At 49.0% G+C, this 26114-nt stretch overlaps 1 protein-coding gene across 22 annotated transcripts in view; it reads right to left on the minus strand.

Annotated features, from left to right (window-relative positions):
• The window catches only part of INPP4A (inositol polyphosphate-4-phosphatase type I A), a 143855-nt gene that overhangs the window by 34377 nt on the left and 83364 nt on the right, over nt 1–26114 (minus strand). For 13 of the 22 annotated variants that reach the window (XM_089326011.1, XM_070068745.2, XM_008253616.5 and 10 more), the window contains exons 4-14: nt 25435–25479; nt 16664–16782; nt 14092–14208; nt 13720–13799; nt 11106–11217; nt 10152–10242; nt 9528–9675; nt 5995–6125; nt 4190–4294; nt 3579–3687; nt 1390–1407 (exon numbers count right to left, since the gene is read on the minus strand). In XM_089326011.1, the coding sequence (XP_089182137.1) occupies nt 1390–1407; nt 3579–3687; nt 4190–4294; nt 5995–6125; nt 9528–9675; nt 10152–10242; nt 11106–11217; nt 13720–13799; nt 14092–14208; nt 16664–16782; nt 25435–25479 (1075 nt within the window). The remainder of the gene's footprint in view (nt 1–1389; nt 1408–3578; nt 3688–4189; nt 4295–5994; nt 6126–9527; nt 9676–10151; nt 10243–11105; nt 11218–13719; nt 13800–14091; nt 14209–16663; nt 16783–25434; nt 25480–26114) is intronic. The other 9 variants (XM_089326013.1, XM_051842661.3, XM_008253627.5 and 6 more) reach the window with 1 other exon arrangement.

Consider the following 26114-nt stretch of genomic DNA (forward strand, 5'->3'; position numbering starts at 1 on the left):
AGCTGGAGGCAGGTTAGCATTCTAGGAACTTTCCAATAAGGTCAACCTAAAACACCTGAGTGGGGAGCTAGTGCGGGGGCAGGCCTCCACGGGTGGGTCCTAGGCTCCCCCTGTCCCATTGCCTGTTCCGCCATCCCCAGACCCAACATCCAGGCACTTGTCTTGCTACGGGAAAGGGCGACCTCCGATGCAGCCCCAGCAGGGAAAGGAGGGAGGGAGCGGTTTCTGTAGAAGCTGCAGGTTTTCCCTCCTGGAGGCAGAGGGAGCCGCAGCCCTCCCCTGCTGCCTTCCCCCTCCCTTACACCTAAAGCTCCCCTAGGGGACAGACCCTCAGGAGAAAGCTGAAGAGGCCTCAGCTGGGGCTGGGGGTGGGGGGCAGGAGGGAAGGGGCTTGGACTTCCTGCTGTCAGATGCCCCTGCAGAGCCCAGGCACAGCCGCTGAGCCTCATGGTCCCCGGCTGGAAGGCAGCAGCGTTTCCCCAGGGCTGGAGGGGCCTGAGAAGGAGGGGCTTCTGCAGAGTCCCTCTTCCAGGCTCCACCTGCCATCTGGTTCTCTGGTTTGTTCTTGTGTTGCCCCCTTTCCTAGGGTTAAGATTCACCCCAGTAACACTATTTTAAAAATCTGCACAAGAATCATGAAAAAGGGGGCCCAGCGCTGTGGTGTAGCGGGTAAAGCTGCCACCTGCAGTGCCGGCCTCCCATATGGGCACTGATTTGAGTTCTGGCTGCTCTTCTTCTGATCCAGCTCTCTGCTGTGGCCCGGGAGGGCAGTGGAGGATGGCCCCAGTCCTTGGGCCCTGCACCCGCGTGGGAGACCAGGAGGAAGTACCAGGCTCCTGGCTTCGGATCTGCGCAGCTCCGGCCATCACGGTCACCTGGCGAGTGAACCAGCAGATGGAAGACCCTTTCTCTCTCTGCCTCTGCCTCTGCCTCTCAGTAACTCTGCCTTCCAAATAAATAAATACATTAAAAAAAATCATGAAAAGGTATGTTGGCCTCATTAGTAGGTGAGGATGACGTGAAAATGGAAAAGCTCAAGATTTCTTAGGGAAGACAACAGGAATGGACCCCCCACTGGGCTGACGTGAGATCCTAGCCCTCCGAGGACTGAGCATCTGGGCTCTCCCTCATCCTGGGGGAAGAACTGGGTCCTTCCTCGGGATGCCAGGACTCAAAGGAGCCACAGCGGACTGGAGACTGGCTATTCATTATCAAAGAGCATTGCAGCTGGCAGGGAGAGCTGTCTGTGAGATGTGTCCCCGGGAGCCCATGGCAGCACCACAGGGGGAAGCACCACACGGGGGTGGGGGAGGGGCGGGGGGCAGCACAGGCTTTCTCTGCACGAGGGCGAGACCAAACAGACACTCTCTCCACAGACAGAAAACTCACCAACACTCCTCAAAACTGCTAAAGAAGAGAACCAAAATGAAATATTAGCAGTTAGTCAGCAAACACCAAAGGCAGAACCAAAAAATTTAAAAAGCCAAGTTACTTCTTGAAAAAATGCTTCAAACTTATTTGTGGAGGCCCCAAGGACAAGGAGAACTCAACCCTCAAGCCCGCGGAGTTTATCTATCAAAGCCACTTCACTGGGTTCCAGACCCAGGGAGATGCCCACTGGGGCACAGTTTATGCCCACGTCCAAGTCCAAAGCGAAGTTCCCACAATGGAACACCATTTCTGCTTGTGGTTTAAACGTTAGTAGGAGAGTAAATAATAGTTTAAGTTATATAAATGAAAAAATATTAGAGGCCTTTTGGGGAATAAAGAGCACTGAACCTAACATGCAGAGTAATCAGGTAACCCCGACCTTCCCGGGCTGGGAACACTGAATTAAGGAGCTTCCTCCCTCAGGGCCCCATGCCATCTCCAATCGCACGCTCACGCCGGCCACACGCCAACATGCAATGGAGCGACAGACACGCTTTCTGGCTGGCTGTGCAGAGCTGCGGTGGGCACGGGGAGCTTCGGCACCTTCCTATTTCCCTAAGGAACGCTGGAGGCAGGGAATCCCGAGGCAGGTCTGGCTGTCGGGGTTGTGCGCACAGGGACGTGCTCTTGGCAGGAATGAATGAATGGTGCTGCGTGGGGGCCTCCCCGAGAACACTGAAATCCTCCCTCGAACCCTTGCCTCTCCTCCTCCCACGTCCAGAGAGGCCGGGCTCCCTGGGCCTGGGGTAGTCTGTGCACATATCCGAGGGGTGGCTTCTAACAGCACACGGCTTTCTGCTCCCTGCTCGGCCACCCAGCCTCGTCCACGGTCAGTGACACTCCAGACGCATCCCAAGCCCCTCAGCTGCTGACCTGATCCTGGTCCAGGGTCAACCTTGCCAAGTTATGACCTGACTCTTGGCCACAGTAGCAGTCAAGAAATGGTCCACTGCCTCCATCCCAGCCAGTACAGCTCCACCTGACCATCTTGTGGGAGTCTCTGGGCCTTTGCTTTGCCTTCCCTCCAACAGTCCCACTGTTAATTGATAAGCCTGACCCTTTGAACACCACGTTCTGCAGAAGCAGTTCCACTGATACCTCAGCCCCTTCCTTCCCACATCACGAACACCCTGCAACCCCACCTTCTCTGTCCTTGCAGGAAGAACCGTCTGGGGCCTGTCTCTCTTCAACAGAACCCCGCCTCACCAGTACACCCATCTCTTCCACCTTGCCTCATCCGCATTCCTCCTTTGCATCAGCCTAAACACATGCTCAAGTCAGCATTATTCTCCACAACCAGAGCCCTTGGTGCTCCTTCCTCTATTCCGTGGTCTGTCCAGGGGCTTACAGAGTCATCTACACTCGCCTTCCGCACGTGGTACACTCACACCCCCGACCCACTTAAATGCGGATGGGTGCCATTCTGGAAGAAGCCACAGCTCCCATGTGTCCGGCGAGACGGCTGTGATTTACGGCTCTCACTCCCCCATCCTGAGCTGCTCTGATGCCTGCTCCCGGCTCCACAGCACCCTCAGCATGTGTGGGTCAGGCCGTACTTCCTCACATGGTGCTTGCTGACCTGTCTGCTCCTGGGCCAGGCCCTGACCACCCCTAGACCTGTCACCCCAGCATCTCTAGTCCCAGAGCACAGCCCAGGCCGAGCAGGCTGCCAGCTCTCTGCCTTAGCTCTCCCCCCGGGGTCTGCCTGGCCTCTTCTTACTCTGTGTGCTGCTTCGGCCATGCCCTACCTGGCAATCCCTTACTCAGGACGGCAGCTCTGAGCAGGCCCTGAATCTTGTCTGGACTGGGAATGTGTATCAGTCAGTGTGTTTCAGACTTTAGACCTGTGGTGTTCAACAGGATGGGCAGGGACTCCAAAGGACTCCAAGCCAGCAGAGTCCACACAGGGCAGGTGCCCAAAGCACCACGTCCAAGGTGGATGGCAATTTGCTGCTCATTTCACCTTCCTTACCCACTCAGCTCACGCACACACACAGAGCAGCACCGGGTCCATGAGGCAGCTCCTCCTGCCACATGAGAGCACATCGGATGGCCGGCTGTTTCTGCAGCCACATTTTGATTTCCTTTGTAACCGAGAAGCATCGTGTAGGCAGACAAGGAGCACAGACCCCGCCCTGGTTACTTACTGTTTCTTCGTCTCTTCAAATTTGTGCAGCTTCTTGCGGAGACCTCCTGATTTAAAGCCTTGGCAGTGTGCTGCTGGCGCGCCGATGGTGACGATGTCATAGTTCTGATCTGCATGACAGAAAGCTCCCTCCGTTACTCTGGGCTCAGGCCTATGGACAAGCCAGCTACGGGGATACGCACATCCGATTGGGAGCCTGCCCCCTCCGGCTTGTTTCCCAGCAGCTTTGGCTTCCCTGGACCCTGAAGGCAGGCTGGAGTCCAGCACCGCCACCTCAGCAGATAAGGGCTCTAGCTGACCCGCGTGGAGCCACATGAGGCTGCAGGAAGCTACTCCGAAACACTTGTTTGCACCTGTCCTGGGGAAGATCGGCTGATGGGGAACTTCCTGACACAGGAACCCACAGGCAAGCTGGGGGCAGGAGAGACAGAGGAGGGGGTCTGGGCTCTTTAACTCAGACCTATCAGAGGTCCTTGGGACGTCTCTCCCCCAAGATGCCCAGCAGCTGAGCCTACAGGAAAACTAGAGAAGATATGGGACAGTCTGGGACCAAGCACCCAGGCGAAGCAGCAGCGGAACGTGAGTTAACAAGAAAGGCAGAAAAACAGATACCTGATCCACCATCATCTTGAACTCTCATCCTCTGTATGTGTAGGTTTGTGGGAACAAATTCTAATTTTTTATCCGCTTTCAGACTGCTTGCTTTAAAGGAAGGACCTAAGAAACAGAACAGGAGAAAACAGGGTCGGCACACGAGTCACGCTTTCACAAGCCGCCAAGCAGAGCAACGGCCTTCAGAGGACGCCACTGCCCACGAGCAGGCAAGTGCCGGCCGTGGCCTTGGGAAACTCTGAGTTGCCCGTGGGCACATTTCGTGTCCAGATGGTGGGAGGGCATTTCGCTGGCCAGGAGATCTGTTCTGGACGGGAGGTGCTGGGTGGTGAATGGAGCAGAAACAGCTTCAAAGGCCTTTGTGCCGAGGCCATGCCTTCCACCACCGTGCTCCCCACTCCGAGATGTGCAGCACAGTGTCAGCCCCGTCAGAGAAAGCAAAGGGACGCAGGCCAGAGAGTGCCTGTTCCGAGCCTACGACTGCTACCACCCCAGGAGCAGAAAGCCGCTCACCAGAACAGCACAATTCAGTTATGAACAACAAGGAGAAGGGCTGCTCCGCGCCCCAGGCTTCTCAGGATGAGCAAAAGCAACCACGCACTCGTTCCAGTCCATTGGAACACAAACTTCAACAAGCTCCCCGGCTTACGCTTATCGTGAGATTGGACGATGTTTCATGACAAAGATCTATCTCATTTCTGTAACCAGAATCTGTAACTTCAGTGAAGAACTACATGCCTACGAAACACAGCAGTCAACACAATCAACTGATGATCGGAAGCGCAGAAGCAACATCCTGTCTAGTGAACAAAACCACACGTACGCCGCCAGCACACGGCTCGCAGGCCACAAGTCGTGGGCTGCACTTGGCCACAGGAGACTGTTCTCTGAGCTTGAGTCAGCGTGAGCCACAGAACAGCAGCATGGGGACCCCACAAGCCTGAGAGAGACGCTCTTGAAAACTCAAGGGGGTGTGGGTTTCACACTCTGCGGGGACGCTGTCTGGCATGAGCCAGTCCCTTGGTTTCTTGAGGTCAACGCCGCCACCTCTCTGAGAGACGCACTGGAACCTGCGGACACCCAAGCACCGCCAACCTGTCAGTTCTGGATGTGGCTTCCTCACACCCAGCTTCTATTGACATTTTATGTCAGAATCACATAAAGAGCTCAGAATTTTCTTAAAAATCCTGAAAAATTTCTGCTGTACGTGGAGGGAAAGAAAGGAAAAACCTGGAGAAACGGAATGATTCAAAATGCTAAGGTGAGGACACAGCGAAACATCCATTCCATTTGGGATAAATGAGGAACAAGTCAGGAGCAGTTTTCTAAAGCCAGTCTGCGAGTGTTCTGAAAGTCAATGGCATTTCAAGAAGAAATGGCGCAGCGTTCACACTTCACTTTCTCTTTTGAGCCTTAAATAGAGAATTCCACTCTGACATTTTATACGTTCAGTAAAAATACCACTGACTATCTAAACCAAGACATCTAGAAAACTTATTCCAGGCACTTCATTGATATCAGACCTAGGACAATAAATAGCACGAACCAGTGACAGCCTGATATGTCTCCCCTGAATTTCACCCTACAACGGTTGTCTCGGTAGATGACACCAGAGAAGGCCGTTTCAATGTAATCCACAGATAGGTCTTTTCAATTAAGATCTAGAAAACCCATACTGGAAACAGTTCACATCTATATGAGAATCTACTTGTGTTTGTCATAGGGGAGAGTGGAACCTTAGACTCCAGCCCTCTGGCCAGGAGGTAGAGGGGACGGGCGGCCTGAGAAGGCAGGACGGCACCCACCTTTGTACTGATGGAGGTCGGTCAGGTTCTCCTGGTATGTGAGGATGATGGTCTGGTACTGGGTGACAATCTGGCGCCGGAGGCTCTCCCAGCAAGGGGACAGCTCCCCCAGCTCCTCCAGTTCACACACTCTGCAGGCAAGACACATGCATCAGGTCACGGGGAGGCTCCCTCCCTGGGGAGGCCTAACCAGGAGAACAAGATGTGTGTGGAAGGAGCCCTGATGCCTGAGGGAGCTGGGACAGTGGTTACAACGTCAATCCAAAGGGCGACAGTAGGACAGACCACTGACCACATGGGAAAGCATATGGAGAGCCAACAGGAACTCACTCAAACGTGCAAGGGATGGGTAGAGAAGAGAGACGCCATGAGGAACTGACTCCACACTGGCCACCCATGCAAGTATCCACGCAGCCACAGGCTTGGCCACAGCCTGCCCAGGTCTGGGCAGAAGGACGTGTGACCCTCCCAGAACAGAGAGAGCTGAAGGCCTTGTGCCCTCCTCGCAAGAACAGAGCTGCAGAATGTAACTGCTGGGCTGCAGCCTAGCAATGGGGGTCCCACAGCTCAGGCTACAGCCACGGCCCCTTCCTATGCCAGTGTCATCATTCCTGGGAATGAGACAAGGACCACAGGGAGCTGGACCTTTGGCTTTTCTTCCTTCCACCATCTGTGCCTATGTAAGAAACAAACTGTCAGAACCTAAAAATGGACTGCTGTGTTGTTACTGGCCACATCATACAGGCCTGGTCTTGGCTTTGTTTTATATGTGTGGGTCTGACAGAGAGATTGAGGCAGAGAAAGGAGGGAGAGGGAAGAGGAGGAAAAAGAAAAAAAAAAGAATTATTATCTCCAGTAAAATAAAGGTTGTGTAAGAACTGAAATTTAAACTCATCAGAGAGTATTCACTATATAACCAGAGTAACAAAACACAAGGAGAATTTTTGTTAAAGGAAAGATAAAGGCCGGGGCTGTGGCACAGCAGTAAAGGCGCCGCCTGCAGTGCCAGCATCCCATATGGGTGCCAGTTCAAGTCCTGGCTGCTCCACTTCCGATCCAGCTCTCTGCTATGGCCTGGGAAAGCAGTAGAAGACGGCCCAAATGCTTGGACCCCTGTACCTGCGTGGGAGACAGGAAGAAGCCCTTGGCTCCTGGCTTTGGATTGGCCCAGCATCGGCCTTTGCAGCCATTTGGGGAGTGAACCAGGAGATGGAGGACTCTTTCTCTCTGCCTCTGCCTCTCTGTAACTCTGCCTTTCAAATAAATAAATAAATCTTAAAAAAAAAAATAAGATTAGGAAAATGGGTACGGGGAAAGCATAAACAGACTAAATCCTCACCGCAGGAAATCAGCCACTAATCCCTACAGTTGATTAATGAGAGGACCCTGTACATACATTCAGAAAGGTAGCAGCAAACACTAAAACCACTAAAGAGACTGTTCCTGGGAAGAAGATCAGGCTGTTTTTAGCTAGAAACTTTTCAGGAGTGGGCGTTCGGCACAGTGTTTAAGATGCTGGAGTGTTGAGTTTGATTCCTGGTTCTGCTCTCATTTCCACACACCCTGGGAGGCAGCAAGTGATGACCTAGCACTTGGGCCCATGCCACCCTTGTGGGAGACCTGGACTGAACTCCTGCCTTTAGCCTGGTCCAGCCCCAGCTGTTGTGGGTACTTGGGGAGTGAACCCAATGGAAGATTTCTCTGCCTCTCTGTCTGCCTTTTAAGTAAAATGAAAATAAACAACAATGTTAAAAACTTTCAGCACTATTTGATTTTTTTTATACTAGACCATATATTTTCCTCTAGGAAAAAGCAATGTTAATTTTATAAAAGTTAATAGGAAACTAATAAATTGTCAGAAGTTAGAAAAAAAAAGTATGTGTGTGGGGGTGCCTGAGACGTGGGTGACACTGGGTGAGATCTCACGTCCCAAATCAGACTGAGTTCATTCCCCAGCTCCAGCTCCTACTCCAGCTTCCTGTCAGCACAGACAATGGGAAGCGGCTGTGATGCCTCCCACAGCTCGATTCCTGTTGCGCAGGTGGGAAATCTGGATTGAGTTCCTGGCTCCTGGCTTCAGCCCTGGCCTAAGCTCAGTGGCTGTGGGCATTTGGGGAGTGAATCAAGAAGATGGGAACCTGCTGTCCTGGTCTCTTTGCTTCTCAAAATTAAAAAAAAAAAGGGGGGGGGGGGCTTTGTCACTTTGTTATTCTTGAAATACCAAGCTCAATGTACAGAAGCATCCAGCGCAGGCAGAGCTGCAGAGAAATCCAATGTCCTCACCCCCCGCCAGAGGCTGCCCCCAGCCTCAGGCCTCTCCTGAGCACAGAAGCTCTGCAGGTGCTGGTGCGGCTGGCCCCGCTCTCTGCAATGTCTCTGCCTGTGTCTCACTGGCTGTTTTCTCTGCCTTGGGGGTCAGCTGCATGCCAGAACCTCCAGAGGTCTGCCATGACCACCTTCTCCCTGTCATGGCTCTTCTAACCTCAGGCACACACTGGCACACCCGGAGCTCCTGGGTGACACGCCCCACGTGTCTTGTCTCCCCATCTGTCACACTCACCAAGAAGCCCTGCGCTGTCAGTGCCTGACAGCGCTGGCTGCTGACCATAATGATGACAAAATGGTTAGAGGGGTGGACTCTTTAAAGTGATAACGCACCCACCACACAATAGGAAATGATGCCATTATTAAAAACTAAAATGTGAAAACTGAAATTAAATAAATTAAAATGTGAACACTGAAGATATATGGAAAAGTACATTGCAACCATGTAAATATACACAAGTATGGACAAGGCCAAAAAATATTTTTGAAGTAAAATAACTGTGTGTGTACAGAAAGAAAAAGCAATTTTCAAAATATTGGCAATTGGTGAATTTAGGTGAAAGGTGTCTAGGTGCTCCCTGCATTATTCCTGCCATCTTTCTCTAAGCTTGAAATCTTTTCAAGCTAAAAAATTAAAACAGAATAGCTACATTAAAACAGGAGGATTTTGGTTGTCTTGTTATTTTTCATACCTCTATTATACTGTGTTTATAATTAATATTGCTGTAAGACAAGGAGCAGGGACAGTAACTGGACAGACAGGAGAATCTGCAGGGCCTGAAACACCTCGCAGGACTGATGGCACCTGCTCTGGTCTGACAGGTGTGAAGGGGTGGAGACCCTTGCTCCATGGAACCAGAGAGCCCTGAGGGGTCAAAGTTCGCCTTCTGCAGCCCTGTTCTCTGAGGACTAACCTAGGAAACTTTGACCTGGGCGGCCATGACCAAGGGACAATCAGCGATCTCTAACTTTCCGCAAGGCCACTGAGAGAGGAAGAGAGAAGAAGGGGAAGAGAAGAGGCGCTGTGCGCTGACACACATCTGAGACTGACGAGCAAGCAGAGGCTTCAGCGCGCCCAGGCCACAGGGTGCTAAGTGGCCAAAGCGGGGTCTGCAGTCCAGCCTGCCAGATGTCAGTGCTCTGCCCACACCTCAGAAACGAAGGGACACGTGACTGGGCCCTGCCACCCCGGCCCCTCACAGCCTCACCTGGCCGCATCCTCTTCCAGCAAGAGCTTCACGAACTGCCGGGGCACGTGCAAGGAGAGCGCGCTCTCCGCCATCTGCTCCAGGATCCGCAGGTGGTTGCCGTCGGTGGTTGGGAACCGATACATGCGGCAGACGGCACCGCCGAACACTGCGGTGGGATGCAGAGGACACAGTGGCTGTGGCTGAGCTGGCCGCAGATCTGCCTCACGGTCCTCCTCCCCACACCCTCAAGTCCTTTCTCTGCTTGTCTCAAGAGAATCACAACATCTAAACCAAAAACCCACCGGGGACAGAGCCAGAATGTTCCTCTCCCAGACACGAAGTCTTCCTGTGCCCGCATATCTAAGAAACTCTCAGGGCAAGGGGCTGCGAGCAGGGAGGGTGTGAATCACGAAACTCAGGGCGAAACGAGAAACAAGGAGACGGAGGAGGAGCCTCCTCTTTCTTGGAGCGTCAGCAACTCTTGATGCTGCGGAAGGAGTAACACACTGACCAGCAGCAGAGCTGGGACAACAGGGGTGCACGGCCGTGATGGCCACACCAGATGGGGAGCAAAAGGTGGCCATCGACCCGAGAGTCGGCTGGGCAAGAGTGACAGGAGCATCCGTGGAGAAAGCCGCTCACCTGACTTCAGTAAAGTGTCTTTTCGCAGTGAAGCATATTTGGATCGGATTCCCAACGCCTCAGTCAGGCTCTCATCCACAGGCAGAACCATCTATAGACGTACAGGAAAGCACAAGGAAACCGGGAGACTCAGACAACCCCAGAGCACTCTGCAGAAATGGGGGCCCACATACAACGTAAGAGAACCCTTGAACTGCAGATGCACGGTTAGCCCTACCATAAGCACGCCACGCGAGCCACAGCCACGTTGAGCCCCCCCTCCCAGCACCCTGAACACACTGCCAGCATGCAGCTCCTGGGCCTGCATGTCTTCTGAGTCACTCCCCCCGTGTTCAGTGCTCTGTGTGAAAAATCAAACGGAGGGATACATGATGCAAAAGAGCGTTTCTCAAACTAACGTTCTGGGCTTCATTTGCGTAAAAGGAGAAATCTTTGCAGTTTGACAACAATGACTACCTAGCAGTGTCAGGATTCTTAAATTTGCATTCATGTTGGGGAGTCTGAGAGTGCCTGCTGACAGACTGTGCGGGACGGAGGGTGCACACTGATGAGAGAGGGCAGGGCAGACAGCGAGGTGAACATAGACAGAGAGGGGGAGAAGGTGGGTGTGTGTGAGGTTACTGCAGGGCCTGTGTGTGTGTGTGGAAGAGGAGAATAGTAACAAACTACTCTAACAGCTAAGGTAGGTCTCAAATGCCTTTGCACTCAGGCTCAGCACCCCCACAGCAGCCCCTTCCCCTGTCAACTGCAGTGACTCAGGCTATGGTCTGCTTGCTCCTCCCCTCTGGAGACAGCCAGTGTGGCACCCAGAGCAGAGGCCGGCTCCAGGAGGGCAGTCTTGCCGGGGAGGGTCGCAGCATCCTGCAGGGGGCAGCATCGAGCAGCAGAGCGGAGATTAGACAAGGGGATGGCCTGTCTTACTCTGTCGGGAAAAAAGGACACTGGCAGACTCACCCTCCCATTGACAGTGTCCAGAGACCGGGTCACAGGGGGCCGCTGGTCTGACTTCTCCTCCATCTGCCAGCCGATCACAGTGATGTTACCCACACGGTCGCTCTCTGCAGACCTGCAATGGCAACGTGCTATGAGGAGCGGTGTTTTAACTCTGCTTCTTTTTGGCTTAAACGCACAGCACAGCCAACTTGGATCCTCAGTCAGTCGGCATTCACAGCACCGGCAGGCTCCTTCAGGGAGAGGCAGACAAGGAAGCCCGGCAGGGCAGGGGAGGCCTGGGTCTGAGACAGGGCAGTGGGGACGTGGCTGGTGCAGCCGAAGGGGGCTTCCCAAGCAGGAGTCATTGCTACTGATCACCAGGAGGTTTGCGTCTCAGAGTCAGGACGGGAGTGCACCTTTTTAAATAATGTTCATTTATTTTATTATTATTTTTATTTGAAAAACAGAGAGAGAGACAGAGACAAAATTTTCTTCCATCTACTGGCTTACTCTCCAAGTGCACACAACAGCCAGAGCTGGGCTAGGCTGAAGCTAGGAGCAGCCAGAATCTCTGAGTCGACCTGCATGAGTGGCAGGGACTCAAGTACTCGAGCCACTGCCTGCTGCCTCCCAGGCTGTGCATTAGCAGGAAGCTGGATTGGAAGCCAAGTGGGACTTGAACCCAGACACTGCCAAATGGGATGTGGGCCTCCCAGGCAGGAGCTTAACCAGCTCAGCACAGTGCCAGCCCCTACAATGTCCTTTTTCCTGGCACAGAATCCCTCCCTCCTCCTTCCATACCACCAGCAAGCTTTGATTAGCCCCATGGCCTAGGCCTGGACTCAAGGTAAACCAAGACCACCCAGGGCAGCCTGAAGACTCAGAGTCCCGGCTGCTCCACTTCCCATCCAGCTCTCTGCTATGGCCTGGAAAAGCAGTAGAGGATGGCCCAAGTCCTTGGACCCCTGCACCCATGTGGGAGACCCGGAAGAAGCTTCTGGCTCCTGGTTTCAGATTGGCACAGCTCCGGCTGTTGCGGCCAATTGGGGAGTGAACCAGCAGATGGAAGACCTCTTTCTCTCTCTCTGCCTCTCCTTCTCTCTCTGTGTAACTCTTTCAAATAAATAAATATTCAAAAAAAAACCACTCAGAATCCTGATATGATACAGCTAATGACAACCCAGACCCACCAGCTTTACCCCTAAGAGCTCCCCACCGCCTTGGTGGCTGGTGGCTGCTTGGGCCCATGAGATCCATCTAGCGGGGCCCTAGGGACACCTTGGCACCCAGGCACTTTATTTATGATGTCTGACTTAGCCACGTTCCACATTTTCATGTGGCCACATCCAAAGGCCAAGTCCTCTGTGATGTTCTCATCCTGTCCTCATGCCTGGAAGAGTCCTTCCCAAGCTAACGGCATCTTCAGCTCTTTTTAAAAAGGAGGATGCCCAATTTTTAAGTTGAACTCTAACCCAGCCAGTTTTAGTTCTGGCCCATGACGTACCTAAGTATTTTTCCCAAACAGCCCTTTCTTTCCCTCATATGATTTTTTTCACCTTCTCTCATTTTGCATAAGATTCTTTTTCCTGACTCAACATCTCTACACACATACAGGACTGCTGCAGTGTTCTCGCCCTGTCTACTAATTAGTCAGCCAACACCTGCAATACTGCTGCTTCCAACTGTCTAAATATGGCAAGCTACTGTGGCTTCCAACTGTCTCAATATGGCAGGGAACTGATCACTATCAAATTTTCATTCTATTTTAGACTATTTTCCCAGATAATATTAATCCAATTTTTACATTTTGAAAAGCACTGGGGCTGGTACCTCAATGCAGTAGGTTAATCCTCCGCCTGCAGCGCCAGCATCCCATGTGGGTGCCAGGTTCTAGTCCCAGCTGCTGCACTTCCAGTCCAGCTCTCTGCTGAGGCCTGGGAGAGCAGCAGAGGATGGACCAGTTCCTTGGGCCCCTCACCCACGTGCGAGACTGGGAGGAGGCACCTGGCTCCTGGCTTCAGATCGGCGCAGTTCCGGCTGTAGCAGCCATTTGGGGGGTGAACCAACGGAAGGAAGACCTTTTTCTCTGTCTTTCTCTCTCTCACTGTCTGTAACTCTACCTCTCAAATAAAATAAATAAAATCTTTAAAAAAAAAAAAAAGAAAGAAAAGTGCTTTATCAGAGTTTTGGTTTAGGAAAGATTGACAACTTGATCCCATTTTTGTTCCCATCTAAGTACACAATGGGTGCTTCCTTTTCATTCATTCAATCGATATGTGTTGAAAATCAGGCACTTGCTAGGTGCTGGGGAAACAGCAGCAAAACAAAGCAGACAAAAATCTCTGCTATCTGGGAGATTGTATTCTCCAGGGAAAGGGACAAATGAGAAAGAAATGATTTTATTATTATTATACATTACCTATGTTGTCCTTTAGGTCTGAGTACTACAGTGCTCAGACTTCTGTGGACACCACAGATTTCCACCCCATGACTGGTCCCCTGATGGGCTCTGCCACCTCCCCTCTTAGACCAGTCTCTGGAGGAGGAATGGTACCCTGAGAGTAGGAAATGGGGTCTTTCCCCATCTGTCCCAAGAACTCCAGACACTTTCAAAGGACTGCTTTTAAATACCAACCTTAGTGTTAAATGCAACCTATGATGCCTATCTTGCAGCAGGTCTTTGACAATGAACGTTCCAGAGCCCAGTAAATACATCTGAGGAAGAAACGGGGAAACAGCATTAGAGTGCTGGTGCAAGGAGGCCCATGGCCCAGAGAAGTCTGAAAAGTTCCATACCACACTCATCATCATCATCATCCTCCTCATCATCTCTGGAGCCTAATGGGAACGTTCAGAAAGATGTCCCCAATGACAATCACATGTAGACATGAGTTAACACATATGCCAGCAGTGAAATCCATCTTGTGTTCACCACTCCCCCACAAATGACTGCCGAACTTTACAAACAGGGGAAGAAACTCCCGCCAACTGCAGCGTGTTACTTAACTGTTCCCTGAGATCTATCTTTGACGTCATACACGGAGAGCTTGATCTGTGTCATCTGATTGATAAGAGAGTCTTGAAAGAAGGCAATGCTGCTCAGGAATATAGGATTGTTGGTTCCCTAGAACAGAAAAGGAAAAATCAGAATACAGAATTGCATTTAAAGTAACTGCTTTTGAAATGGATCAACATTTTCAGAATGAGAAGCTAACATTTTTACTGACTTGGATCAACACAAATGTTGGCTTAAATGGATGTTTTCCAAAAGAGAAGAATGCAATCTGACACAGATGCTGCAGATACAGACCCACGACTGGGCCCAATTCTAAGAGTTTCACATGCAGGAATTTTCTAAAGTGGAAATGAGTACAATGTCCACATGCATTCTTTTTTTTTAATTTTTATTTTATTTTATTTTTGACAGGCAGAGTGGATGGTGAGAGAGAGACAGAGAGAAAGGTCTTCCTTTGCCGTTGGTTCACCCTCCAATGGCCACCGCGGCCGGTGCGCTGCGGCCGGCGCACTGTGCTGATCCAACGGCAGGAGCCAGATGCTTCTCCTGGTCTCCCATGGGGTGCAGGGCCCAAGCACTTGAGCCATCCTCCACTGCACTCCCGGGCCACAGCAGAGAGCTGGCCTGGAAGAGGGGCAACCGGGACAGAATCCGGTGCCCCGACCAGGACTAGAACCCGCTGTGCTGGCGCCGCAAGGCGGAGGATTAACCGAGTGAGCCGCGGCGCCGGCCACATGAATTCTTAGTATCACAACTTTAGGTGCATTGTGTATTTGGATTTATGATTGTGGACAGATCCTTTAAGATGTACAAACAGGGAGATGAAAGGGGAAAGGAACGGTTTAAGTCATTTATTATTTCTAAAATACTGTGTTTGGAACAATTAAAGCCTGACTTGTAAGTTCTTCTTTAGGACCAATTGCTAGTTTCTGGATCACAAGAGGCTATTTCTTGGCAGTTTAGCCCTGCCCTAAAGCAGGGATATATCACATCCTCTTTCTCGGGCCATGGTTACTGGCTCCTTGGCCAAACCAATCCTGTCGAGGCTGTACCTGCTTCAGCGTCTGCCTCTGTCCATCTTCTCTCTGCAGCCCCAGGTCTAGTCCATTAAGGCCTGTTGGTCAGCCCTCCTGGAGACTTCCTGGGGCCTCAACCCAGCTCCACTTCTTCTTCCACCTGCCCTTCTCCTCCCACCCATCTCCAATCTCCTTCCAATCAGGTTAAAAACTCGGCTTTGGTGTCTGGTTCGCTGTCACTGCCTGCCATCCAGTGACTAAGAACTACCGCCAAGTGCCATCTCCAGAGATCTCCTACATGCATCCCACTGCCAATCGGATGCCAAACGCCTGTGTGAGTCACGACCTCTGGTCAGGAGGCTCCCCTGCACAAGGGCCCGTACCAGCTGGCTACTGTATGCTGTGTGGCAAAGTCCCTGGCCTGGACTCCAGGGCCTCCTTTCCCGTCTTTCCCACTTGTGCCTTGCCCACACCAAGCAAGTGTTTTCCCCAAACCTGCATGAAGCTTTCCAACTGCCATGCCTTTGCATAGCTAGCATGAAACTCTGGCATTTTCTTCCGTGTGAGGCCCACAGGGCGGCAGCAAGGGCATCACCTGGGAGCTGGTGAGTCCTGGGCCCTGCTGCAAACCTGCTGAGGCGTCATTTCTTTCAGCTTCCCCTGGGAAGCTGCTCCGACCCTCAGGGCTGGATGGGACGCCAGGACTCCAGTGCTGCTGTCCCTTTTCTACCAACACTTCCCACACTCCGCAGTGTAGGGAGGTAGACAGATTCATCTGTGCCTCCCTACTGACAGGCTGGGGAACGCCGGAGGGCAGGGACTGCGCCCCTGTTCTACCTATCATCTACAGTGCCTGGCACTATGCCTCACACATAGACAGAGCTCAACAAACGCTCAGAAAACAGAATTGTCAACTTGAACTTGGAAACAAACTTCTAAGACACCACAAGAGGGGTTTTAGCTTCTAAAACATGAAACGGAAATGCAGTTTCAGTTTGGTGATTCTTCACGTTACAAATGCAACTGTAGCAAACCAGCAACTCCAATACTAAGGCAATAGCTTATGTGATGTGCTCAATTGTCGGAAAGGATTCTGTAAAAACTCCCACACTGAATAGATATCAACTAATTTAAAGGAAAGAGCAGAAGTATCACACAAAACTCAACAGCTGGAAAAATAAAAACCAACACAAATAGAGATACGTCCTGGCAACAGGGTAAGTTAATAGTAGCACTCCTCCAAGCTTTGAACACAGTTCTCTAAATGCGGCATGCAATTGGAAATGACGAGAAAGAATCAGGATCACTCTTCAAAAATAACCAGCCAATAATTAATCAGTCATCATAAAGGCTAAACATCAACCTAATCACACTCCACAGAGAAACAGCAACAATTCATATAATCCAACTGCAGCCGCAGATGCTGGGGTAACTAAATCCCCCCACCTCTGACCCCAGCTCCAGCCCCAGTCCCAGTCCCATCAGGGCTACAAGACGGCGCAGGCACGTCTGGCACTCCCTTGAGGAGAGCAAGCAGCAGCACCCACCTCAATGATCTCCGTCTGTGCGTGCTTTGTCCAGAAGGCCTGAGGAGGGGTGGTGACGCTCACTGCTACAAAACTATTTGGTTTTCGATCTAGCGAAGGCGTATGCAACTCACTGCAAGCTGTAAAGATAAGATGAGAAAGAAATGAGTCCTTTGCAATCAGGTTCTAGTTAGTTCTCTGTTCCAAACACACTCAAACAAAGCACAGGGAATAAAAGACCCCCAGAGGGAAGAGACATTGTCAGTGGCCACAGGCAGGTGAATTTTAAAATACGAGACCGTCTCTTAACAGCCTCTCCTGTCCTGAAAGACCTGAAGGCCCTCACTGCAGCACAAGGCTGCATGGAAAGGAACACAAAACCACAAGCCTCTGGGACTTGATCCTTACAGCCTGAATTCAGTGCCTCACTGGACTCCAACAGTTGAGCTAAGAAGCCTTGCAGTCTATGGAATAGCGACACCCCTTTGCATCCAAGGCTGCAGTGGCCACCTCTAAGCGGCTGGTGCCCCATGTGTCTTGGTTTGTAGACTGACATATGCTGGAAGAAAATGAAAATTCTACAGCAAAATAAATGCAGCTTTTTAAAATTTATTTTTTTATTTTTAAAAAAGACTTATTTATTTTGAGAATTAGCATTACAGAGAGAAAGTGACAGAAACAAAAAAAGAGAGAGATTCTACCTGTTAGCTCACTCCCCAGATAGTCACAATGGCCAGCACTGGGCCAAGTAGAAGCCTATATCCAGGAGCTTCATCTGGGTCTCCCATGCAGGTGCAGGGGCCCAAACTCGGGCCATCTTCCACTGCTTTTCCAGCTGCATTAGCAGAGAGCTGGATCGGAACAGGAACAGCTTAGACACAAACCAGCGCCCACATGAGATGCTAGGCTTACAGGTGGTGGGGTTACCCACTCCACCACAGCACCAGCACCAGGTTTTTGTTTTGTTTTGTTTTGTTTTTAAAGTAAGGCACTGCTCTCATTTATTCTTTGTAAGATTTGTAATAAATGGGGCCGGCACCATGGCATAGTAGGTTAAACCTCCGTCTGTGGAGCTGGCATCCCATATGGGCCGCCAGTTCATGTCTTGGCTGCTCCTCTTCCAGTCAGCTCTCTGCTATGGCCTGAGAAAGCAGTGGAAGATGCTCCAAGTGCTTGGGCCCCTGTACCCATGTGGGAGACCCAGAAGAAGCTCCTGGCTCCTGGCTTCAGATCAGCACAGCTCCTGCCATTGTGGCCATTTGGGGAGTGAACCAGCAGATGGAAAATCTCTCTGTCTCTCCCTCTCTCTATCTGTAACTCTGCCTCTCAAATAAATAAATAAATCTTTTAAAAAACTCATAACAAATAAAGATTTTTAGAAATATTAGCTTTCAGAATTAAAGATTCCTTGTAGAAACACTTTGGTTTGAAAACTGAATGATATTAAAAATCTTGCAAAAGATAATCTTCTTTCTTCATTGAATCTAGCATGCTCCTTGTTGTCAAGCATACTATGAGAGGAAAAAAACCAAAACTCTCTTGTCCTTAAACAGTGATGTATCATTGATTGTAAGACACTTCCTTATTAAAGAGGTACTAGAATGTGAAAAAAAAAAATGGATATCCTGGATTTACTATATGGTCAATCAAAGTTTAACAGCGGCAAAAATAATCTGCTTTTCTGACAGGGCTCATTTAGAATTAAAAATGTTCGCTTTTTCCCTTTTAAATTAAGAATAGAGAACATTAAAATTTATTAACTCTATTTCAGTTTTTCACAATGAAAAAATTCTGGAGATGGATGGTAGTAATGACTGTACAGCAATGTGAACATACTTAATGCCCCTGATTACTTAAAAATGGCTACGGTGCTAAACTTTACGCTACGTACGGTTGATCACAATTAAAATGAAATTGAAAATTTAAAAACTCTGATTTAAAAACATTCTCACACCTACAATGGGTTAGACAAACAGAAAAGGCAGGGAGAGGAGGAGGGATGGGACAGAACGAAGGTACTAACAGAGATGAGTTAAAGAAAGGGTAGAGGAGAGATTAGAAGCAAATCAGTGAAGTAGGATGAAAGTGAAGGAGGGGAGGGAGGCAGCAACGTCTTGGTGTGTTCTGAGCAGAGATCAACCGGAGTTTCATTCATCATACTCACTGGGAGTATGTTTTCATTGGCTATCACTGTCCTTTGAGATAAGCGGCAACGATCTAACCATTGCACATGGCTCCCTTTGCTCCTTTTGGTTCTAACAATTTTGTCTGACACTAACAAAGCTACACTTGTGTTAGCACACATGTGTGTTTATTTTATATAATCACTGTCCACTCAGCTACACCCAGGTGTTTACCCCAGAGTCCTGCTCATGTTTTTGGACTTGGACATCCATGAACTTCCATCTGGAGCTACGTGCCTCCTGAGGAGCATCCCCGCACTGGGTTTAGTGCAGGCCTGGCATGGACACAGTCTTTTGGCTGTTTACGGTTTGAAAATGTATTCATTGCACCTTGGTTCTTGAACGTTATTTTCTCTGCAGTTATTTTCTCCTAACTCTTTAAAAAGATCGTCTCTGGGTTTCTATTTTTTGGTTATGAAGTCAGCACTCAGTCCAATTGTTGCTACTTTGAGCATTGTGTGTGTTCTCTAGCTGCTGGTATGGTTTTCCCATTGGGTTTGGCGCTCTGTAGTTCACTCTGATGTGTCTAGGTCTATTTTCTGTTCTGTGACTCACTGCATTTTATTGGCTTGGGAGAAATGCTCCAACATTGCTCTGACCCGTCTCTCTCTCTGTTCCTTTTTAGACACAAAATAAATACATGTGAGACGTCTCACTCCAGAGACTGCTTTTTTTTTTTTTTTTTTTTTTTTTTTTTTTTTTTTAACACTGTCTTCTCTCTCTGGCTTCATTCTGGAATTTTCTTCTTGACCTATATCACTAATTTTCTCTTCAGTTGTGTAGAATATGCTTAATATGTTTTTTAGACCCATCCATAGGTTTTCAAACTTGTTATTTTTTAAATTCTAGAATATCCATTTGGTTTCTTTTATGGGTTCTGCTTCTCTGATGAAGTGTTCAATAATGTCTTTAATCTCCTTTGAAATAATGTTATGGACTAGATAACTGGTTTCCTCCCTCCAAATTTTAATGCTGAAATCCCAATACTCAAGGTACTGGTATCAGGAGAGGAGGCATCTCCCAATGATGGTGGTGATTAGGATCCTCATAAGAGGGCGTAGTGTCCTTAGAGGGAGAGATGTGAGAGCCTGTTCCTTCTGCTCTCATGAAGACACAGCTGACCGCCATCTACAACCAGGAGGCGGGCCCTCACCAGACACTAGGTTTGCTGGCACCTTGATCTTCGCCTTTTCAGCCTCCAGAACTGTGAGAAATAAATTTCTGTGATCTAAGCCCACCAGCCTTTGATACTCTGTTAGAGCAGCCTAAACAGACTAAGACACAGGTTAACGGTTATTTTAGCATTTTTTCTATTTATTCTGGTATCTAGAATCCCTGTATGTCTGTTTCTGTTGTTTGCTCCTTCTGTTCGTGTTTCTTTTGACCTGTTTCTGAGAATGCATGATTTCATGCTATTACATTTCAAAAAACTGTGTGTAGAAATTATTTGAAGCCTAGGATGCTTCTGCCTTTCTCCAGAGAAAATTTACGATTGCTTCTGCCTGGCTCGAAGGAACACCAGCATCCTAGGGTAAATTCATTTATTTTCAGGAACTGAGTGGGATCTGTGCACACCTGCTTGTGGTCCCCCTTCCACTAAAGGTAAGGGGGAAGTGAAATCCATGTGAAGGGGGTGGCACCAAGAACCCCTGCCCTGTGGGCCCTAGAGAACAGTCTTTGTCACTTCATACTTCAGCACTGAGGGTCTGTCTGCAGCATTGTTCTGTCTTCACATCTCAGCCTGCTCTCAGGAATCAGGGCAAGGCCTCAAAGGCGTAAGTGGGCCTGCATCCTCCGATCTTCTTCTACCACCCTATCAGTCTTCTGAAGACAGGGGCCCAGCATTTCTTAGGTCTGCTCGTTTTTCTCGTTTTCATTTACTCTAATGGCAGGATTTGAGTTTCGTGTTGCCAAATTTTACCCCCGGAATTTCGAAGTTTGACAATGAGATGCCTGGCAGTTGGTAAACAATCTGGGTGGGAGGGGCACCTCTCTCTCAGGAAAGGATTCCTCCCTACTTCTGGCCTGCTTCTCTGTCTCCCTCACTTACACTGATCCAACCAAGCATTAGAACTCCAGAACCTGTCCTGTCTCTTCACTCACAATCTCTTAGTTTTCCTTTTGAGCTGTGATGTTATTCCTTCTTTTCCCTTCACAGATGCACATTTTCAGTAGTATTCTCTCGATTTAAAAAAAAAAAATGTTTTCTATTAAGATATAATGGACATACCATAAAATTCACTCTCTTAAAGTGTACAGTTCAGTGGGATTTAGGGTATTTACAGAATGGTGCAGTATCACCACTAATTCCTTAACACTGTCATCACTGAGGAAAGAGAGAAACAAACCTATACCACAAGCAGTCAGTGCCCCTGTCTCCTCCTCCAGCTCCCCAGGAACCACTAACCCACTTCCAGTCGGTAAACCGGTCTCTATTCAGGACATTTCACAGAAACAGAGCCATACAGTGTGCGGCCGTCTGTGTCTGGCTTCTTCCATCTGGCATATTTTCAAGGCTCATTTATACTTTTTGTGAGGGTGGATACTCTTTCTATGGAAGTATCACTATTTCTGAATGGGAGAATATCCTATGGAAGTATTACCAGTTGTTTACCCATTCGTCAGCTGATGTTTGTTCTGGCTGCTTCCACATTCTGGTTATTGTGAATACTGCTATGAACATTTATACACAATTCTTCGTGTGGACACTTGACTTTTTCGCTCTCCTTTCTCTTTCTACTCCTGAGACTGGAGCATCTCAACTGACCCAGCTCCAAGTCTGCTGATTTGTTCTTCTGCTTGCTGAAATCTACAGCTTCTCAATAAATGTGTGTTTCAGAATTATTTATTTCTTTCTTTTTAAATTAGCATTATCCATTGGTGAGACACTGTTCTCATACTTTCCTTTAGTTCTTTGAACATATTTAAGATTGCTGATTTTAAATCTTTAACTAAAACAGCTGTGCTTCCTTGGGGATAGTTTCCAATGAGCAGGTTTGGTTTTTTCCCTATGTATGGGTCACACTTTCACAGCTGTTTTTTTTTTTTTTTTTTGAAAATTAGACATTTTAAATAATTTAATGCAGCAACCATGGAAATCCAATACCACCCACAAACCCCCAGGGTTTGCTGTTGCTGCTCTTTTGGGCTGCTGTTGCTGTCTGTGCCTTCCCTGATGAAATTCATAAAGTAAATATTCTTTGTCATTTGTAGCCACTGAAGTGACTATTTGGTTAGCTTGGTGATTGGATAATGATTAGACAGAGATTTCCTTAAACGGCAGGAACCAGACATCTGTGGTGGTTTGGACTAGTTTCTGTGAACACATCGGGGTCCACCATCAGTGTTCAGTGTGTAATTCGGTCTGCACTTCTGGCTTCCATAGAGCGTCCAGGTCAGGCTAGGGTGACTATTTATGGCCTCTCAGTTCTTGCCTGAGCACGCACATGGCCCTGGACATGTACACTGTTGCACATGGCCATGGACATGTACACTGTTGCACATGGCCATGGACATGTACACTGTTGCATATGGCCTAGACATGTACACTGTTGCACACGGCCCTGGACATGTACTCTGTTGCACACGGCCATGGACATGTATACTGTTGCACACGGCCCTGGACATGTACACTGTTGTACACGGCCCTGGACACGTACACTGTTGCACACAGATGCTGACCTTCTAGAGCCCCAGGAATGCTCACGTATCAAGAACTGTTCAAAGCTCTGTGAACGTTCTATTCCCCAGCCTTCTCTCTTCATTTTTTTTTTTTTTCCCTTAAAGTTTTTTGGAAGCTTCTTGTTTCTCTCAACAGTTTACTGCCTTAGGCATTGTGATGTTAATAACTGCCACTGATCATTTCTGGCAAACACTCTCAAGGGAAAACTTCCCATGGGGTAAATCCTGAGTTAGGTCAAATGAAGACAAGGCCTGCAAGGGGGTCTTCTGGGGAACTTCTATGGTCGAGAATGGAACTTCGTAGGACCTCCAAGCCTTCTAGGTTGTTCTGTTCCCTTCTAGGCTGCTGGTTTTGACCACGACCTCAAGGATGTTTGTTTTCAAGTGTGGGAACTGGGGAGAGGAGAGCAGCAGTAAGGCATGAGAAAATACCATCGAGATCTCTGTTCTCCCGGAGACAGCTATTTTTCTTGATAAATGCTCCCCAGGGTGTCACTAGCTGTTGGTTAATTTCCAGAGTTATGAAACAATTGATTTCCATATTTTGGGCAGTATTCTCATTGCCTTTAGGGAAGAGAAGATTTTTTAGAGGGGCTTCATTCTGCCATTCCTGCCTTCAGAATTCCACTTTCAAAATGTCCACTGGTGACTGCAAATTTAGAGACTGATTTTTATTTCCTAGAAATAATTTTGGCTCTCTGGTTGTCCCTTTGGAAATATCTTCTCCCATCTGTTTATGAACTTTCGTTACTTATTGAACATAATAAAATACAAACAGCTTACATTTCAGTTCAATGTATTTGGATAACCATAATAAACACACACACAACCATCAACAAAACAAGAAAGAGAACTTTTTCAACAGACGATAAAGCTCCCCCGTACCTCCCAATTTCTCCGCTGCGGTGACCACAGTCTGATTCCATCACTACAGTTTTGCCTGTTCTTGAATTTCATATAAATGGAATGATTTTGAGATTCATTTGTCATTATATGTATTGACAACTCATTTTTTTAACTGATGAGCCCCATCTCATGGTATGAAGATACCACAATTTATGTCTACATTATACAATTAATGACATTTGGGCTGCAACTAGTTTTGAAATATAAGCCAGAGGAGACAGAGTGAGGAGCCAGACAAAACATCCAGGATTAAGTGGAAGTCATTATTGAATAATGACTTCCCTCCCTCCTGCCACTCTTCTCTCATCCTTATTCCTCCAGCCAGGAGACTCTTTCTCTGGAGAAAAATAAGGCATTCACTCCTCCCTGGGGCGAAGAGACACCGGGCTTCTGGAACCTCACCAAAAGCAGGCCAGTCAGCACCCACTCACTGGCATGGGCCCACCTGGCCCAGCCTGCACACTCAACATCCAGCAGCCTTCTTTCTAATACCTCTTTCTTAAAAATGAGTGGACTTTTGTCCAACCAAAGATTGGCATGCACACGTTCGCTGCAGCTTCATTCTTAACAGGCAAACTTGGAAGCAATTCAAATGTCTACTTCAGGAAATTGATCGTGCAGGGACTGGAGATGTATTCTCTTGAGAAATGCAGAAGCAGCGAGAGCCCCTGCCATGCTGAGCCCAGCCTCTTCTTTATACACATCTCCATTATGCCCCGGCTTCTGTCACCTGACCGTCCCAGTGCCTCGGAGACAAATCCTCTGGCCTCTACCACCGCGCACACAGGTGTGACCCTACTCCCTTCTCCTTCTCACTAGTCCTTCATCTGTTCCCTCTGGCCCAGGTTACATTTCAGGGTTCCAAAAACTGCCTCACTGCTTACAGTCTGTGTTTTTGTTCCTTGTCTGTCCCGATGTCTGGGTTGATCTAAGATAAGGGGGAATTTGGAAGTATGTTACCCTGAACTCCTTGGGTCAGCTTTGTCGTTTGTGAGAAGTGATACAGCTCTTCTATGGTGAGGCCAGGCAACTGTGTGAGAGCTCCACGGGATCACAGGCTGCCCTTCCCAAGCCTCCCACTCCCGGGACACTGCACCGTGCATGGCACCCCTACAGAACCAGCCAGCAAGGCAAGGTTGGGAAAAACCCTGTGAACTTGCTCAGAGGATTGAATCTGAAATGGGGACATTTCCAGAGTTTTATATTACATGTACTTACATTTTTATGGGTTTTGCCATTTGTCCAAGTCTTTGGGGGTGGGAGGTTAATTGCCTTGGTTACCTTTGTCTCTCAAACCAGCAGTAACACCCTATTCAGCATGTGGTCCAGCAAGTCAAGCAGTAGGCGCAAGGTGGTGCAGCCGGTTTGGCACAGTCAGGTCATCTGACTCCTCAGAAGGTGGCGCTTCTATGTCATACCACCTCCCATCATCATTACCATGCTGTTAACCAAATGCTCTCCAACAGCAAGGGTTAGAGAGACAGGCAGAGGGACACTGGACAAGTGTCTCGGGCCACCCAGCAGCTCTCCAGCCTCCTGGCTAAGTCCTGGGGATGCCACATTTTCCTGACTCCAAACCCGCACATTCGCATCCAGCTTTTAGTTCAGTATCTCCTCTCATCCTTGCTGAGAAAGTGCACACAGGTGTCATTACCACCATGTACGGAATAGGAAACCAAGGGTGGGAGAGCTACACTCAACCACGCAAGGTTGTAACAGTCAGACAGTGACAAAGCACAGCCCCAAGCCCACCTGTCTCACCTCTCCCTTCCTCTCCCATGGAGAGGTGTGGGTGTATGGGGGGGGGGTCTCTGCTGGTAGCCCTAGGTAGGCTACCATCCCCAGAAGCTGCCAGCCTGCGGGGACACGCAGCCCCTCACCCACAGGAAATCCATGGCCTCGTCTCAGAAGCACTCTAGCACTGGTGGCAACAGACGTTCTCTGAAACAAACCCACAGCTGTGGTTGTGTTTTTATTTTTAAGCAACGCATGTTCAAACAGAAAAATTTAAAAGATACCCACCTAAACTGAATTCTAAAATGGGCTCATCTGGATCCTGTATGTTTCCTGAATAGAAAATAAAAGAAAAATCACCTTGCTTTTGGGTTTAATACAGGAAAATTCAACACTCTACTGCCCACCCCACCCCTCAGTTTTTATATATGATTCATTCAGTTTGCTAAACATTTCATTTTTGAGATTTCTAAGGGGTCTCACATCCCAAGACCAAGCCCCCCTTTTTGATCAGGTCTACCTGCCCACAATGCAGTGTTTTGTAAATATTTTTTTTCCACCTACTTAAAGGCATAATGAGAGAGAGAGAGAGAGAGGGAGTGATGGATCTTCTGATTCACTCCCCAAATGTCTGCAACAGCCAGGGCTGGGCCAGACCAAAGTCAGGAGCCTGAGACTCCACCAGGGTCTCCCACCTAATGGCAGGGACACAAGCATTTGAGCCATCATCTGTTGCCTCCCCAGATGCATTAGCATAAAGCTGGATTGGAAGCAGAGGTGATGGGACTTGATTCAGCACTCTGTTGGGGGATGCGGGCATGCCAAGGGGCAGCTTGACTAGCCCAAGGTGACTTTTATCATGGCCTGAGCATGTGGCAGGCAGGCCGAGTGGACAGTCACACACCACCTAATGGCAGACAAGCCCTGGAGGTGCCTACCTGAAGTAGAAAAATGACAAGGTTGGGTTC

The sequence above is a fragment of the Oryctolagus cuniculus genome, chromosome 2, assembly GCF_051225735.1.
Source record: "Oryctolagus cuniculus isolate XC-2025 breed Fujian yellow rabbit chromosome 2, ASM5122573v1, whole genome shotgun sequence".
Taxonomy (NCBI): Eukaryota; Metazoa; Chordata; class Mammalia; order Lagomorpha; family Leporidae; genus Oryctolagus; species Oryctolagus cuniculus.